The 15,277-nt window shown below is 46.0% G+C and overlaps 1 protein-coding gene across 1 annotated transcript in view; it reads right to left on the reverse strand.

Annotated features, from left to right (window-relative positions):
- The window catches only part of LOC144762942 (uncharacterized), a 315,799-nt gene extending 303,863 nt beyond the window's left edge, over positions 1-11,936 (reverse strand). The window contains exons 1-2 of the mRNA XM_078648242.1: positions 11,923-11,936; positions 11,009-11,442 (exon numbers count right to left, since the gene is read on the reverse strand). Coding sequence (XP_078504368.1) covers positions 11,009-11,442; positions 11,923-11,936 — 448 coding nt within the window. The remainder of the gene's footprint in view (positions 1-11,008; positions 11,443-11,922) is intronic.
- Between the last annotated feature and the right edge of the window lie 3,341 nt (positions 11,937-15,277).

Below are 15,277 nucleotides of genomic sequence, written 5' to 3' on the forward strand. Positions count from 1 at the left end.
GAGGGTCTCTCCTCCTTTTACACCCTAGAAAGAATGCACAGAGTCGGGGCTCGGCCGCTGGGCCCCGGAAGACCAGCTAGACCAGTGGTGGCAAGACTACTGCACTATAAAGACAGCGATCTCTCTCTGCGAAACGCCAGAACCTTGAGCCCTTACGTAGTGGGTAACAGAAAAGTATTTCTGTTCCCGGATTATACCATGGAAGTACTGTGCAGCCGAGCTTCATATCAGGAAGTCAAGAAGGCACTCCGGGAAGAGGGCATCCAATATTCGCTGATGTTCCCTGCACGCTTGCGGGTGACTGTGGGTGATCAGACCTTTTTTCATGATAGTCCCGAGGAAGCTTGGACTTGGCTTGAGTTGTACAGGGCAGGCACAGGGGCGGCAGGGAGCACTGACCGAATGCCGGCAGAAGGATAGCCCCTGTGCCACCCACAGAGTGCCCGACGACACCGTCCCCCCACCCGTGGGCCCATGGAAACGCAGATGGAGAAGGAGCGCATGGTTGCACGGAAGGCCATTACGGACATCTCGAAGGAAGAAGGAGCGGCATCAGTAGCAGCAACAGACGTGGGTAAGGGCTCAGGGGGGTCGGACACGGATATCTCAGCGGCGGGCAGTAGTCACTTGCCACATGTGACACCAGGACAGTGGACGAGCTTGTGGATGCCTAAAGACTCGAAGTCTAACATAAGGGGGATTGCATAGAAGGGGTCCTTACTTTGTGCTTCATTGTTTGCTTTTGTTCTTGAGGATACCCATTGTCCGGAGCAATGTGGGAAACTGGGGATGGACATGGGAGAGATAATGGTGGTTCCGTTAGAGTATTGGCCTCCTGAGAGGCCGACTGCTTAATTCTAGGGGTATGACGCGAGAAGATGAAAGGTGAGGGGGTTGATACTTCGCGGCTCTCGGTCATCTCCCCCTGTGTTTGAGTGGGTATATACCCTTGGTTTTAACTGAGGGCAAGTTTGTGATTCTAGTTTGGATGGGTACTGGTTTTGTAGCGCCTGTTCTGGGGTGGGGTGGTTGGGGGAGTGGTTTGTTTGGGATAGCTAGAGCCACCGGTGTATATGCCACTTGTGTACAACTGTTGCTAGGACTTGTCTTCCAGCATGGGGTCGTCACTTGATATACGTTGCATTACCTGGAATGTTCGGGGGCTCCACTCCATGGTACGATGCCACAAAGTGCATGCATACTCAGTTCAAAGAGAGATTCACATAGCCTTGCTTCAGGAGACACACATGACTCAGGCTGAGAGCTTAGCGTTAAAGCGCAGGTGGAGAGGACAGTTATTTTGTACAACCTATTCGGCCTTTGCTAGGGGGGCCTTGATTTGGGTCAGAGCAGGAATCCTGTTTCAAGTGACACAACAATTAGTAGACCCGGAAGGGAAGTATGTGGTAGTGGCGGGTCGCCTTAATGTTGTGGACGTGACGCTCTGTAGTATCTATGCTCCTAATGTTGATCAGACGTCATTCTTCAGTCGCTTATCAGGGAAGCTAATGCAGCATTTGACTGGTCCCATATTGATGGGTGGGGACTTTAACTCAGTAGTCGACAATGACATGGATAGATCCCACCCACCGCTACCCGACACTCATACGCACAGAAATGCTAAGACCAGGCGATTGTGGCAGGACAGTTGGGGATTGATGGATACATGGCGTGCGCAGTATTTAGAGGAGCAGGATTACTCTTATTGTTCTGGTATGCATGACCTGCATGTACGGCTTGATGCGATACTGTGCACACCTGACGTTCATGCTAAAGTAGAGCATAGCGAATATCTTTCTAGAACAATATCAGATCATAACCTGCTGTTGGTTAGGCTGCGGTGGGTTCAGGAGAGAGCTGTGTTACTAACATGGTGGCTGCGGCCGGAGATGTTGGAAGACCCAGTTTCTCATGTCGAAATTCAAACGGGCATTACCCATTATTTTACAGAGAACGAGGGAAGGGCGACCACAGTGGCGCTGGAGTGGGACGCATTTAAGGTAGCGACGCAGGGACTGCGTTTCACTAAAATGGTGGGAGTGCGGAAGACACCATTAAATGACATTGAGTCAGTGGAACAGTGGCTGCGTGTTGCTGAAAGAGCCTGTCTGGAGAATCTGGGAGCCCAAGGGGAGGTCGCGACGCAGGTGGAGAGGCTGCGCTGCTTTGATCACTGTGCCTATATGGCAAGGGTGCATGGTTGGCTGACCCGAATCCCTGGGGGTTGCCTATACTAAGCCTTACGGCACAAACGGGAGTGGTGGTACATACACAGCGGGGGATTAACGAGTTGTTCTTGGATTATTACAGGGACCTCTATCCCAGCAAGCTGTGACATTATGGGATGGCAAATAGGGAGTTCTTGTTGGATTTACCGTTGCCTCGGCTGGAGAAGTGACAGGCTGAGCTGTTGGGTCAGGACGTCACACTGGGTGAAGTTAGAGGGGCGATTAAACATATGGTGCGCAACAAAACACCAGGGGTAGATGGGCTCCCCATAGAATTCTACGTGGCCTATGTTGACTGTTTAGCTCCACATTTATTGCCGATGTTTTGTGAAGCGCGGAAAGAGGGGAGGCTGCCGGCAACCACTCGGGAGGTTATTATCATCCCACTGCCCAAACATGGGCGGGACCCCACTGATAAGGTGGCGTACCGCCCACTCTCCATGTTGACCACTGACTATAAGATTCTCAGTAGGATTCTTGCAACTCGACTCCTCCCGTATATGCCTCAGCTGGTTCACCCCGATCAGGTGGCATTTATCCCAAAACGGAACACATCTAGTAATGTGCGACGGCTGCTTTGCATCTTAGAGGGGGACCACAGCTCTGTGCCCCTGGCGACGGTCTTTTCAGTTAACATCGAAAAGGCCTTTGATAGTCTGGAGTGGTTGTACCTGTTTCAAGTTATGCGACAGATGGGCCTAGGGGAAGGTTTTGTAAGATGGACAAAGAGGCTCCACACATCTGCGACGACCAGGGTTAGGACAGGCAATGATTTCCTCTTCTTGTCAGGTTGGGCGGGAATGCGGCAGGGCTGCTCGCTGTCTCCCCTGCTGTTTGCCTGGGTGATTGAGCCACTAGCCGTGCAAGCCAGGTTAGGGAAGTACTACACTGTCTGAAAACACGCACTGACATACATTATATCTCACTCTATGCGGATGATTTACTCATGTTCATAACTGACACAGGGGAGGCTTTGGAGGGGGCAATATCCTTACTGCGAGAGTTTGGTGTGGCCTCAGGGTTGCGGGTGAGCTGGACAAAGATCTACCAATTCCCATGTGGATGTGTCAATGCCGGCCCCGGTCCAGGAGGAGAGTATCCGTTGGGAACCTCAATGCCTGCCCTACCTTGGTACTAACAATCTACCACACCCAAGAGGACCTTCAAGATGGAAATGTAGGTAGGGCCATAAGAGGAATTAAGGGAAGCCTACAGTTTTGGGGAATGCTGCTGTTGTCGGTAGCAGGTAGGGTGGCACTCCTGAAGATGGTGGCACTGCAACGGTTGTTATACTATTTTAGGACGCAGCCGCTTTGGATACTGAGTTCTTTATTTAAAACGCTTCGATCGTTAGTGGGGAGCTTCCTATGAGGAAGTGGCAGGAGGCGAGTGGCTTTGACTATAATGATGAGACCCAGAGAAGAGGGTGGTTGGGTGGTTCCTGATTTCGAGCTTTATTATTTAGTGGCCCAGCTGTAATGGCTGACCCAGGCAGAGGCAAGGGAATTTAGAGGACCTGATGGACCGACGGGGTCATGGATACTGCGTCATGTGATATCCTTTATTGTCCTTGGACAAAGAATGCATATTGGGTCGTTAACACATGAAGAGAGGGTGCTGCGGCTTGGCTGGAATCGGACCCAAGCTAGAGGTGGGATAGTATGACCATATGCCCCGGAGATGCCCCGAAGATACCTTTAGGTATATGCACTGTCCTTCCACATGGGGGAGACTGGTCCTCTTTAGCAGCATGTGAGGAGTTGGGACTACAAATGCTGGGGGACCTGTACGCCGATGCCGTGCTATTACCGAACAGGTAATCCAGGAAAGGTATGGCTCCCCAGGGGCGATTACCTAATGCACTCAGCATTGGTGTCAGCAATCCAACATCACTGGGGTGGTGGATTATCAGAGCCACAGAAGCGCTGGCATGTCAATATGTATTGATGGCAGCGGGGACTATAAAGGCTATAACATGTCTCGATACATGGGTGGTGGGCAAGGGGACACAGCCATTGAGTAGATTGCAGCAACAGTGGGAGGCAGACCTGGGTGGGGAGTTCCCTGAGGCGACTTAGACTAAGGTAGTTGAGAGAGCCTGGAAGAGCACACGCAATGCTAGGTTTCAGCTGATTCATTTTTTCGTGTTGCAAAGGGCATATCTGACTCCAGCCAAGATTAACCGGTACTTTGGATTGGACACTGTCTCCTTCCCACGGTGCAGTTTGGTGGGGGCGGAGTTTTCTTACATGCTCTGGAGTTGCCCTCAATTGGAAACATATTGTGTGGAGGTGGATGAGGCGCTATGTGAACTCACGGGTCGGTAATTTGAACCAGAGATGGGTGCGTGCCTATTGCATTGGTTTCCTCATACATCAAAGATAAAGGTTACGAGTAAATTCTTTGATTTGGGTTTGCTATTAGCTAAAAGGGAACTGATGACGCACTGGAAGGCTAGGCGGGAGCCCAGTATAGCGCGCTGGAGGGCGGAATTTCCTAGGTGGGCAACCAGCGAAAGCACGGTGTGTTTCCAACATGCTAGGAAGACAAATAATGATAATGTACTGGAAGCAGCGAAGGCATGGAAGGCATTGGTAGTGGCACTGCAGTTCCCAGACACAGAGTCTGATGTAAGCTCTGCACTGGAGATGCAAATGGACACACCTTGAGTAAGCGTACCGGGGGGGGTAACCGACAGATCCAAGGATGCTTTTTTCCAGTCCAGGGAAGACATGGCTTTGCAGTTTGGGCTGGACTGTTCCCATGAGGCACAGGGACAAGACTATTTTGCATATAGCTGTGTCTGAACTGGGGTGGCGAAGTGAGCTAAAGAGCGAGGATGGATTTAAACCAGATCTGTGACTGGTGGTGAGTGTCTGAAACGTTTCAGTGCTCCGTCGATTATCTTATTGTGTTTGCATTCGCTATAGTGACCAAAGCAACATAGTAGCTGAAACATATTGAGCTTTCTGATGGTGTCTGGTGAATACACTTTGCACAAAACAGGAGAGTTCTAGCACCTCTTTCTACAAAAACAGGAAAGGCTGGTGCAGAATATATATATATAAATTACCCAGTGGCTGTCTCCCTTTGGTAGTTACCATTAGGTCTGCTTTTTCATGAACAGAGTGGCTTTTGATTTACTAATATCTTAGTCCCAGTTTAACGAACCTTCACAAAATATCTTTTTTTTATATTCCATCCACTTCAGCTCCTTCCTGGACATCTTTGGGGTGATCCATCAAGTGGAGATTGAGACAAAAACAGGGGTTCTACAACGCTAAATCTCCATGATTTTTTCTTTAAGACAGGTTTTAGCAAAAACTGCTGAACGTAATTATATAAAATTCATCAGGAAGCTAGAGCTTGGTCCGCAGCTTGTACTTTTTCTGATTTGGTGTGAATCCGTTCAGTAGTTTTTGATAAATTACATTTTGATAGGGGGTGCCTAAGGGTAACTACTTTGAAGATAAAAAATGTATAATTTTTTCAACTATTTTTTACTGCTTATACTGGCCAAGGCATTCCATGCCAGTGTTTTTTAGAAATGTAATAGATCTCTTATGAATTAGCTAGTCACATTTCAAATGAGACAAATTAAACACCTGTCATACTCCAGGAAATGGTAACACACAATCACAGCAGCAGAAAATGTAGGTTTATCAAATAATGAATTCATTTGATGTTGTATTTGAGGTCACTGAGACAAATAGTAATGCCTGATTTTAAGGACTTTTAGTTACCGGATAGTAGTAATCCTAGGCAATCAAAGCTCATGTAATCCAGAGGAATCAATAGTTCCTGGATCACGCCTCTTTAAGCCTCTGAAGGTTTAATTAAAAAGTACCCAAATATCCTGATCCACAATCGTGAAGGATTTCCTTGTTGGCAATAAATCGAAAATCCAGTATTTAAAAAATTTAAGTGTTGAAACATTAAAGCAATGGTGCTTAGCCATTGAAAGAATGTTCCGTGTTCTTTAGGTCTTTTGAGTGGGCCAATCCAATTTTTGGGATTAACTGAAATATTGATTATTTTATGCCCAGGTCCACTCTGAAAATTCTTACAATGGGCTCAGTATCCAAAATGAGCTTGGCCAGAGATATTGCCCTAAGCCAGTCAAATCAGCTTAATCAGGTGGTATGAGGGTGCAAACTGTGGGATAAGCCTTAGTATGGAATTTGCCCGATGGGATCAGAAGGTTTATCCTATTGCTGGGATTGAATTTGCTCCCTCTACATGTGATTAAGGGTATTTCGGATAAAACCCTGAAATGGGACAGAAGATGTGAGATGTGCTAGCTATATATTCAAGGTCTTAACCACGTATTGTTTTTGTGCCTATGCTACAGAATCCTCAATGTTATTTCTTAAAGCCTATGTTTACTATATTTCACATCCATTCTATCTAGGAGACCCATAAATGTATTCTGTTCCCCCGGAATGAAATGATTTCTAATAAGATTTCCCAAGTCTTTTTGAATATTTATTAGGGCTTCAACTTCTATTCTCGGATCTTGACACTGACATTTTAAATCTGTGTATATGCTGTTATATCTTAAAGTTGTGTTTATAAGATTGCCTAATGCATTACCTTTATTTTGTACTAGCAGCCCGCCCCGGCGTTGCCCGGGGGAGAAGGGGGCTGGGGGCAGGATTTTAAGGCTCTGTGCACGCCCGCACCGACATTGCCCAGACCGCATCCCTCCCGCCTCCCGCCTCGCCGCCGCCCGCCCCGACATAGCCCAGCCCGCCTCCCGCCTCCAGCCCCGACATTGCCCAGCCCGCCTCCCGCCTCGTGCCTCGATCCTCCCGCCCGCCTCCCGCCTCCAGCCTGCCTTTGCCTTACCTGAGCCGCCCGCAACGGACTTCACCGCCACTCCTCGCCGCCGCTTACCAGAGCCGCCGCCCACTCGGGACTCGACTGCCACTCCTCGCCGCACGTCACCGCTCCTCCCCGCATATCGTCATTACGTCTAGGTCGCGGTCAGCGCTACGTCGCGGCCGGCGCTTGTTTTTAGGGGACTACTTTGTTTACAAAATTAACTTTTTTGATTTACGTTTTTTTTAAATTTAATGTCGCCTATGTCCATCTACACACCCGGAGGATTCCAACAATGTATTGGGTGTGTGGATTGGCGCTGTGGTTCCCGAGTTTACCTGGCCAAAAGGTGCAAGTTCTCTCTTTATAATAGTAGTATAGATAATGAACCTTGCACATTGCTTTTTACAAAAGTTTGAATACGTAGTTATTGAATAAGCACTTTATATGCCTTATGCGCTTCTCAAGGGTTTGGAAACAAGTGAGCATAAATTGCCTTTAATGTGACGTGAGTTAAAAAATGAGGCTATATTGGAATTATACACAATGTCATTTTATAAAGGATTGTTATCATATACTGTTATTGAATACGTTCTTATATGCTTTATTTGCTTCTCTAATATTTGGACTATGTAAGCATAAAGGGCTCTTAATCTGTTGTTACTTTATAAAGGATAGTTATGGTTGTCCATGTACGGGGTGGCGAGTGTAGCCCTTGGAAGGAAGTATTCCCAGTTAGCTTTGGGGAACAGATAGGGGTGACCCTAGTTCCCTGGGGGATAAGGAGATGGCACCAAAAGCCCGTACGCCTGCCAATGCTTCGAAGCACAGGCAGTGGGTCTCCATCAACAGGCAAAAGGGGGAGGCTTTGAGGGACACAGGAGCCAGTATAACTACTGTAAGGTGTCAGCTGATGGGGGAGCATCCTTTACAAAGCCACTTTTACAACGAAGTACCTTTACGACGCAACCATTACAACGCAAGTTTTACAATGTCTTGCACTGGAGGGCACTCTAGGATAGGGAATAGTTTCCAACACCTTCCCTACTATCCATGGGGACTGGAGTTGGAATAGTAAATTAAACTATTCACTATCCAGCGCCCCCACTTGCTTCATAAAGGCATGCGTTGTAATAGCATGCGTTGTAACGTCATACATCCCAGCTGATGTCCTCAGAGCAGGTCCCCCCAAACACATTCCACCAAGTTATATTCACCAGCAATCATGAGAGTAAGAGGCACCTACTGGTGCCTCTGCTTACTTTTGAGTGCTCTAAAAGTAGCTGTGAGCCCTGCCATGACTGCTGAATGTCTGTTGTACAATGAACTGGAGCATGCTATCTGGAGGGAGATAAAAACATGCCGGCTGAGCTAGGGCCCAAAATGCACAGCCACCCATACGTGATAATGTCTCCTAACCTAGTTTAACAAAGATGGGGGTAACACAAAGTATCTTGGCCTGGCTAACGTCCTTCCTAGAAGACATAAATCAAACAGTAATGGCTGTGTAGTAGGTCAGCTGCCAAAAAAGGTAATTCCTATGGGCCTACAGGCCCATAGGAATGAGTAGGGAAATTGTGCATGCATGCAATTTCAGGGTGCAAGTGTGTCAAAAGGACACCCTGTTGCACCCCTGGAATTGGCCTTTGTACAAATGTTGCGCACACACGTGTGCGCAACATGAAACTTTGAAAAATGCACAAAAGTGCTTTTTTCAAATGTTTTGCAAATTACCATGAAGTTCAAATTCATGGTAATTTGCGCCCCCTATTAGGGAAATTGCTCTTTTTTTTTACTTTAATACATTGCATTTAAGGAATCTCAATTTGGGATTCCTTAAGTGCAATCGCAATTTAAGTAATCGCAATTTGGAGATTATTTAAATTGCGATTTTTGCATTTGGGATGATGCAAAAATACCAGTCGCAAAGGGGCAGATTCTGAGAATCTGGCCGTTTGCGACCGGTTTGTCCTTTGATGCATGTGCCTGTATGTGTGTGCACTGGCCCACCTTTTAAGAATATCTGAGTTCAGCTGTGCTGCTTGCAATATATTTTGAGGAGGATACTAAAATAGCCCAAAAGAGTTCCCAAAAAGCATGCTAGTGTGGAGAGCCATTAAGTCATACTCCATTTTTGGTGGCCAAATACACAGCGGTAACACAGAAATTCGCAGAATTTCTGCGTTATTGACTGGTAAATAGCCATGTACAACATAGGTAACACCAAACGCCATCGCAAAATAAGGAATCGCTAAAACTAAGGGAAACCAGTTAGCGATTCCTTAATTTGTGATTAGCAGACACTGAAACCCTAAATATCAAATCGCAAAATAAGAAATCCTTAAAAAATCGCAAATTGATGTACCAAAAATCGCTAATATCGAATATTCCATTTTTCGGTATTTAGCAGTCGCAAATTACCACTGACTCAAAGCAGGTGGTAATCAGGTGCACTGCATTTAAACAGCCACAGAATGCAACAGTGTGAACACAATGGCGGCCCTCTATGTTATTGCAAGGCGGCTTCGGATGCAAGCAGCAGGACTGAGGATCTGGAGACGGGAGGAACGCTTGTACAGACTGCGCGTTACATTGTTCCAACTGACTGAGGCTGAAATGCATGAGATGTTCAGGCTACACCGCCAAACCATCCTAGACCTGATACGGGACCTGCACCCACTCCTGGAGCATCAGACACCACGGGCGCACATAATACCAACACATGGTCAGTTGCTCTGTAGCCTGCACCTACTTGAATCAGGTAGTTACCAGGGGGTGATAGCTGTGGCAGGTGGTGTGTCACAGAGTTGCCTGTCCTGTTTTTTCAACACTTTCCTGGATGCCATGATGCAAAGAATACATCACTACATACGCTTCCCCAGCACACATGCGGAACTGATGGGTTTTTATCAAAAGGGACAGTTCCCACATGTAATAGGGTGCATTGATGAGACATACATACCAATCTGCCCACTTGCAGCTACAGAGTATATATATCGGAACTGCAAATCTACACATTCTATCAACGTGCAGGTCATTTGCGATGCGGACCACATCATTACCGACATCGTAGCCAAATTTCAAGGGAGGACCCATGACTCCTACATATTCAGGAACAGTGGGATCTACACACGTCTGGCTGGGGGCGAATTTGGAAAAGGATACCTGCTAGGTAAATCAATGTGACACACCCTGATGTATACCTTGGATGAATGTGTTGTTGACTGTTATTAATGACATTTCCTTTTTCACTCAGGTGATTGCGCATATGCCGTGCGGGCATTTATCCTGTCTCCATATCTCCATACATCTACCCCAAGTGAGAGAAGATACAATGTGGCACATAGATCTACACGCAATGGTGTGGAGCGCACATTTGGACTCTTAAAAAGCAGGTTCTGCTATCTTCACAAAAGTGGAAGTGTACGTCAGTACCGCCCCATCATCTGCTGTAAAATATAGCAAAATGTGCCATGCTGTATAACCTTGCCACAAAGAAATGAACAGCAGTGGAACTAACTGACTCCGAGGATGAGGGTGAGGATTGTCAACAGCCAGAGTACAGCGCAGCAGGTGTGGCAGCAGCACCAGAGTAAGTAATGAGACACAGCCAGTATCGTGATTACGTGACGGTGTTTGATTAACCTTAACTCAGGCAATAGCATAGCACACCGCCACAACATGAAGGCCTCAACATACCATGCCAATATTCTTTTTATTTATTTTTTATTTTTATTGAATCCAGGTAAAACAGAGGTCATTAACATAAAGCAAAGAAGAAGAATATATAATTTTACAGTAGCCAATGAAGTACATACATACAGAGAAAAAAAAATCCCATAATGCATTGCTGGATTTTAGGAAAACATACACTGGAGTGGGAATCATACTGCCTCATTGGAGATTGTGGATTGGGGTTGGGGAGTGGGGGGGTACAGAATGCTATGCATGCATCTTACCTTGCCTGTTGCCAGCTCTGGCTGAGCTATCTGCATCTCCAATCGCACTCACGCTCTCCGGCTGGAGGGTGGACTCCACCAAAAGATCCAGGGCAGTTGGTACAGGCGCTGTAGATATCCCACCACCGTTCTGCTTGGCTTGCTTGATTCTATCATCCAACCTCTCTTTTGCACGTTTCCTGAGGTCATAACCACATTTTTTTAGTTCTTCAATTGAGCGCTGGGTTACGCCAATGGTATTTATCCTCTCCTTGATAACCAGCCATATCTGCCTCTTTTGTGATTCAGGGAGGTGCAGGGAATTTTGGCCAAACAGCTTATCATGGTCCTTTGTCACCTCCTCTATCAGCACCTCCAGCTCCCTCTCGCTGAATTTGTATTTTCTTTTGTGCTCTCCTGCCTCCTTTTCCTTCTGCTGGTTGTCCGTTTCTGATCTGGGTTGTCAGCAAGAACTTTGCAAAGCTGCTCCTGTGTTGTATGCTGTGCTCCCTGCCTCTCCAACAGCTTCAGGATCAGTGCAGCTGCATGGGTGTGGCCACTTTCTGGTTGTGGGGTCATCGGGAAGCACAGGATTGGCTGATTCACAAAATTGAGATTTTTGAAAAATACCTGATTCGCTAATTACTAAATCAGTATTATTGAATCGGTAATACCAATTCGGTAATGAGGAATCTGTAATTTTTTTTGCGATTTTTACAGAATCGCTAAATTTTACAGATTTTTTATCTACATCTGGATTACCGAGTTCTTAATTACGAATCGGTAAAATGCGCTATTAGGAACTCGGTATTTTGGTTTTACCTACATATGGCCCTAGGCTCTCCTGTCTAAATTCGGTCCACAGTCAGCACGCCGTTATCTTTCTCAGAACTTGTGAAAGTGTAATTTTTATCTAAACAATTATTTGTTATTACATGAGGCTACACATGTCTGACACAAACTTGTAAATATCTGCTTGTCAAGGTTTAACAGTAGATATGAAAAGTAAGCATGTGGTTCTAGTTGAAGTGTTTTAAATTTGCTGGTTTAGGCCAGTTGCATCTGAGATTTCAGAAAATCTCCACTTGATTTTTCAATGTAGGCTGAAAGGCAGTGTTCACTACCCTATATAAACCCCAGGAATCTACCAGTAAGGAGCACAGGCCTTCACACCACACCAGGTTATCTAAGGGTCCCACCATAATGACGGAACAACCTCTCTAATGCGGAGAGTGGATCCAGTGATGGGAGGAGATGAGCCTAACTGATATTGTTTTTTCCTTCTAATAAATCACTCTCTTCCCCACTGACTCCTAATAAACACAGTTGATCTGCTGTGAACTGGTATGCAGTGTTCCTACTGCTATCACATCTCATTCTGGGCTACTGGAATTCAGAATATGTAGGTTTCCCCAGATACCTGACCAGGAAATTGCTAGTGATAGAGTTTGAGGCTTCTAGACTGATTTTTGGGTCCATTGACTCTGTTATATCTTCACATATTCAAGCCTCCCCTGGATATCTGCCGCAAACAAATGGTTTGGATTAAATGTTTATGTATTTGTCACAGAGCAGTACATCATTGTGTGCCGACTTTTATTCAATCTAAACTTAAAAGGTATCTGCCTTCAAGAACTGTTAGATTGTCTAATGCAAATATATAAAACGTTCTAGGTTCAAAAAGACAACCAGATGAAATACTTTCTCTGTTCAAACAGGTAAGATCTGCAAGTTACTACCAACCACTCTTAGAGCAGAAACATCACATTGGCAGTTTACAAAATCATTAAACTGGTAATTTGTTAGTCAGTCAGTTACCTAATTCTTTCCTCTAGTTTTCCTTTTCGTGCGTGCTCAAGTTTTTGTCTGTCAGTGCTGGAGTGCTTCTTGATTCCCTTAATAACAAACTATCAAGAAATAAATCAATAAAATTCAGATATCTTCATATGTGACATTTTATACACGTATAACATTTAGGCTCATCATAGAAGTGGCTTGTTTGTGTGTGATGTACCAGTTTAAAACAAATAGCAATTGTTAGCTTAAGGTTCTAAATTTAACACTAATGTCTCAGAGTGCAGTCAAATATGGTACCATGACAGTGGTATGGACAGGACACTTCTCAGGCAAGTTAGACTGCTTTCAAAGATGCAAGAGTTTTATTTTGAAAATTTTGAAATAAAACATTTACAGTGTTGCATGAATACCAGGAAAGATTTCCTGTCCAGATGTCCCATGGAAAGTGATCAGGAGTCGTTTGACTGGAGGCAAGATGGCGGCCGTGGCGTGGGCTGTGTAGGCAGCTCAGATCCTCTCTCCTGGTCCCCGGGCTAGTAATCGTTTATGGAGAGGAGCGACATGGTTTCTCGGCTGCTTGGTGAAATATCAACCCGCTGAAAAGAAGAAAGGATAGCGGTGATTCCAATAAATTTGTTTTTTGCTGCTTTAATTCGGCTAGAGACGCCGAGAAAGAGGGGACTAAAAACCCGCGGTGGAATCAAGGACGCGGTTATGCTGTGAGGGCGTACGGACTGAGCGCGGTTCAGAAAGGTAGCAGGAAGATCAGCGGCTGGAGCGGTAACCGCCGCATTTCGTGAGAACGTGGCTAGTCGGTGCTGGCGGATACAGAAACGGATATTGGGCAGTTTGTTAACAACCCGGCACAGACCCTCATGTTGGCGTCTCCCTGCTTTGCTGCTGGGGTATCGGTGTGGAGTAATCCGAGGTTGTGGAGGAACCGCTTCGAAAAAGAGGATGCCACCGAAAGCTCAGGATCAAGCCGCGGGAGAGTCTGCTGAAAAGATAGGGGAGAAAACAGCCGGCGAAAAAGTTGAGAGCGTTTCTGATACCCCAGGCTCCCCTAGCAGTGTGAAAGCACATTTGAAAAAAGGAGGTGAAAGCCGGGGCAAGAGTGTTTTGACTTCACGTGTGCCTAAACAAGGAATACAGGGGCATATTACCAAGGGCATTATCGCCGCATTAGCGGGACTTTTTCCCGCTAATGCGGCGATAATTTTATCGCCCTATTACCAAGCTGTCGCTAACACCAGTTAGCGACAGCTTGTAGGCGATAGCGGGCATTTAGGGGCCCACTTTGCATGTCAGCGATAATTATCGCTAATGACATGCAAAGTGGGAGTGCCAAGATGTTAGCATCTGAAAGCAGTCGCTAGCATCTCTAACTCCTATTAACAACTTTTGGAAATATTCGCGCTAAGCGCGAATATCTCCAAAAGCTAACGCCTGCTAAAAGCAGTTCTTAGCCATGTTATCCAATGGAAGGTGGATAACATGGCTAAGAGCATTGTCACGATAATGCATGAATATCGCTGATTTCTCAGCGATATTCATGCATTTCGCAGGATTTTTACCGCTTTTGAGATAAACCTTGATAATATCAAGGTATCTCAGCGGTAAAAATCCTCGGTGCTCGGCGATATTTTTTTCCCGCTAACCGAGCAATAGCGATAATTATGCCCCACAGACTTTGCCCACTATGTTTGAGAGGCAGAATGTGCGCAATATGAAATCTCCATTAGGATTGACCGAAGTGGGGTGCGAAGATGCCTTTGCGAGTGCCCATGCTGACCCAAAAGAAGTATTAACAAATTCAGGAGAACTCCCCGGTGTAAAATTAAATGAGGAGCATCGCTGTTTAGGACGGATTGAAGTTGACAGTTGTATTGGGAAATGAAGTCCTAGAAACAGTTGATGAATTAACGAGGGGCAGCTCGGATGATTTAGTAACTGAAATATACCTGTCTGCTCTTAGCGAGCGTGTTTAAAGGGGGGCAGAGGTACACGAACCCGGTGAAAACTTTTACTCATTGTCAGAGGCGTCTTCTGATGAGGGCTCGAATGTGGGGTATAGTGAAGGCAGTAGTCTTGATGAGGATTCAAGACAAAGTATGGTTTCCCCCAATACTAGCTCTATTAAGCGGCGGAAGGAAATGGAGTCATCAGAAAGAATCTTAACCCTCACTGAAAATATAAATGGAGCGCAAGTATCAAACTTAGTTAGCCATGAAAAGGAGAAAGAGGAGAAAAGTGGAAAAGAAATATCAGACAAAATACCCCCACAAGAGATCACCTTGGCTACTATTTATGAAACAATGATGGGCCACAGAGCAGAGAGCAAAGCTGAGAATACCCGAATGCAGGCTACATGTAGCAAGGTCAAGAACGCTGGCAGGCGTGTGATGAAAATAGGTGCAGAAACTGCTGACAGAGTTACTGAAGCGGAGGCCAGGATTGCGGCTTTAGAAGACCATGCTGCTGCACAAAAAGTTG

This window comes from Lissotriton helveticus, chromosome 6 (genome assembly GCF_964261635.1).
Source record: "Lissotriton helveticus chromosome 6, aLisHel1.1, whole genome shotgun sequence".
In the NCBI taxonomy this organism is placed as follows: Eukaryota; Metazoa; Chordata; class Amphibia; order Caudata; family Salamandridae; genus Lissotriton; species Lissotriton helveticus.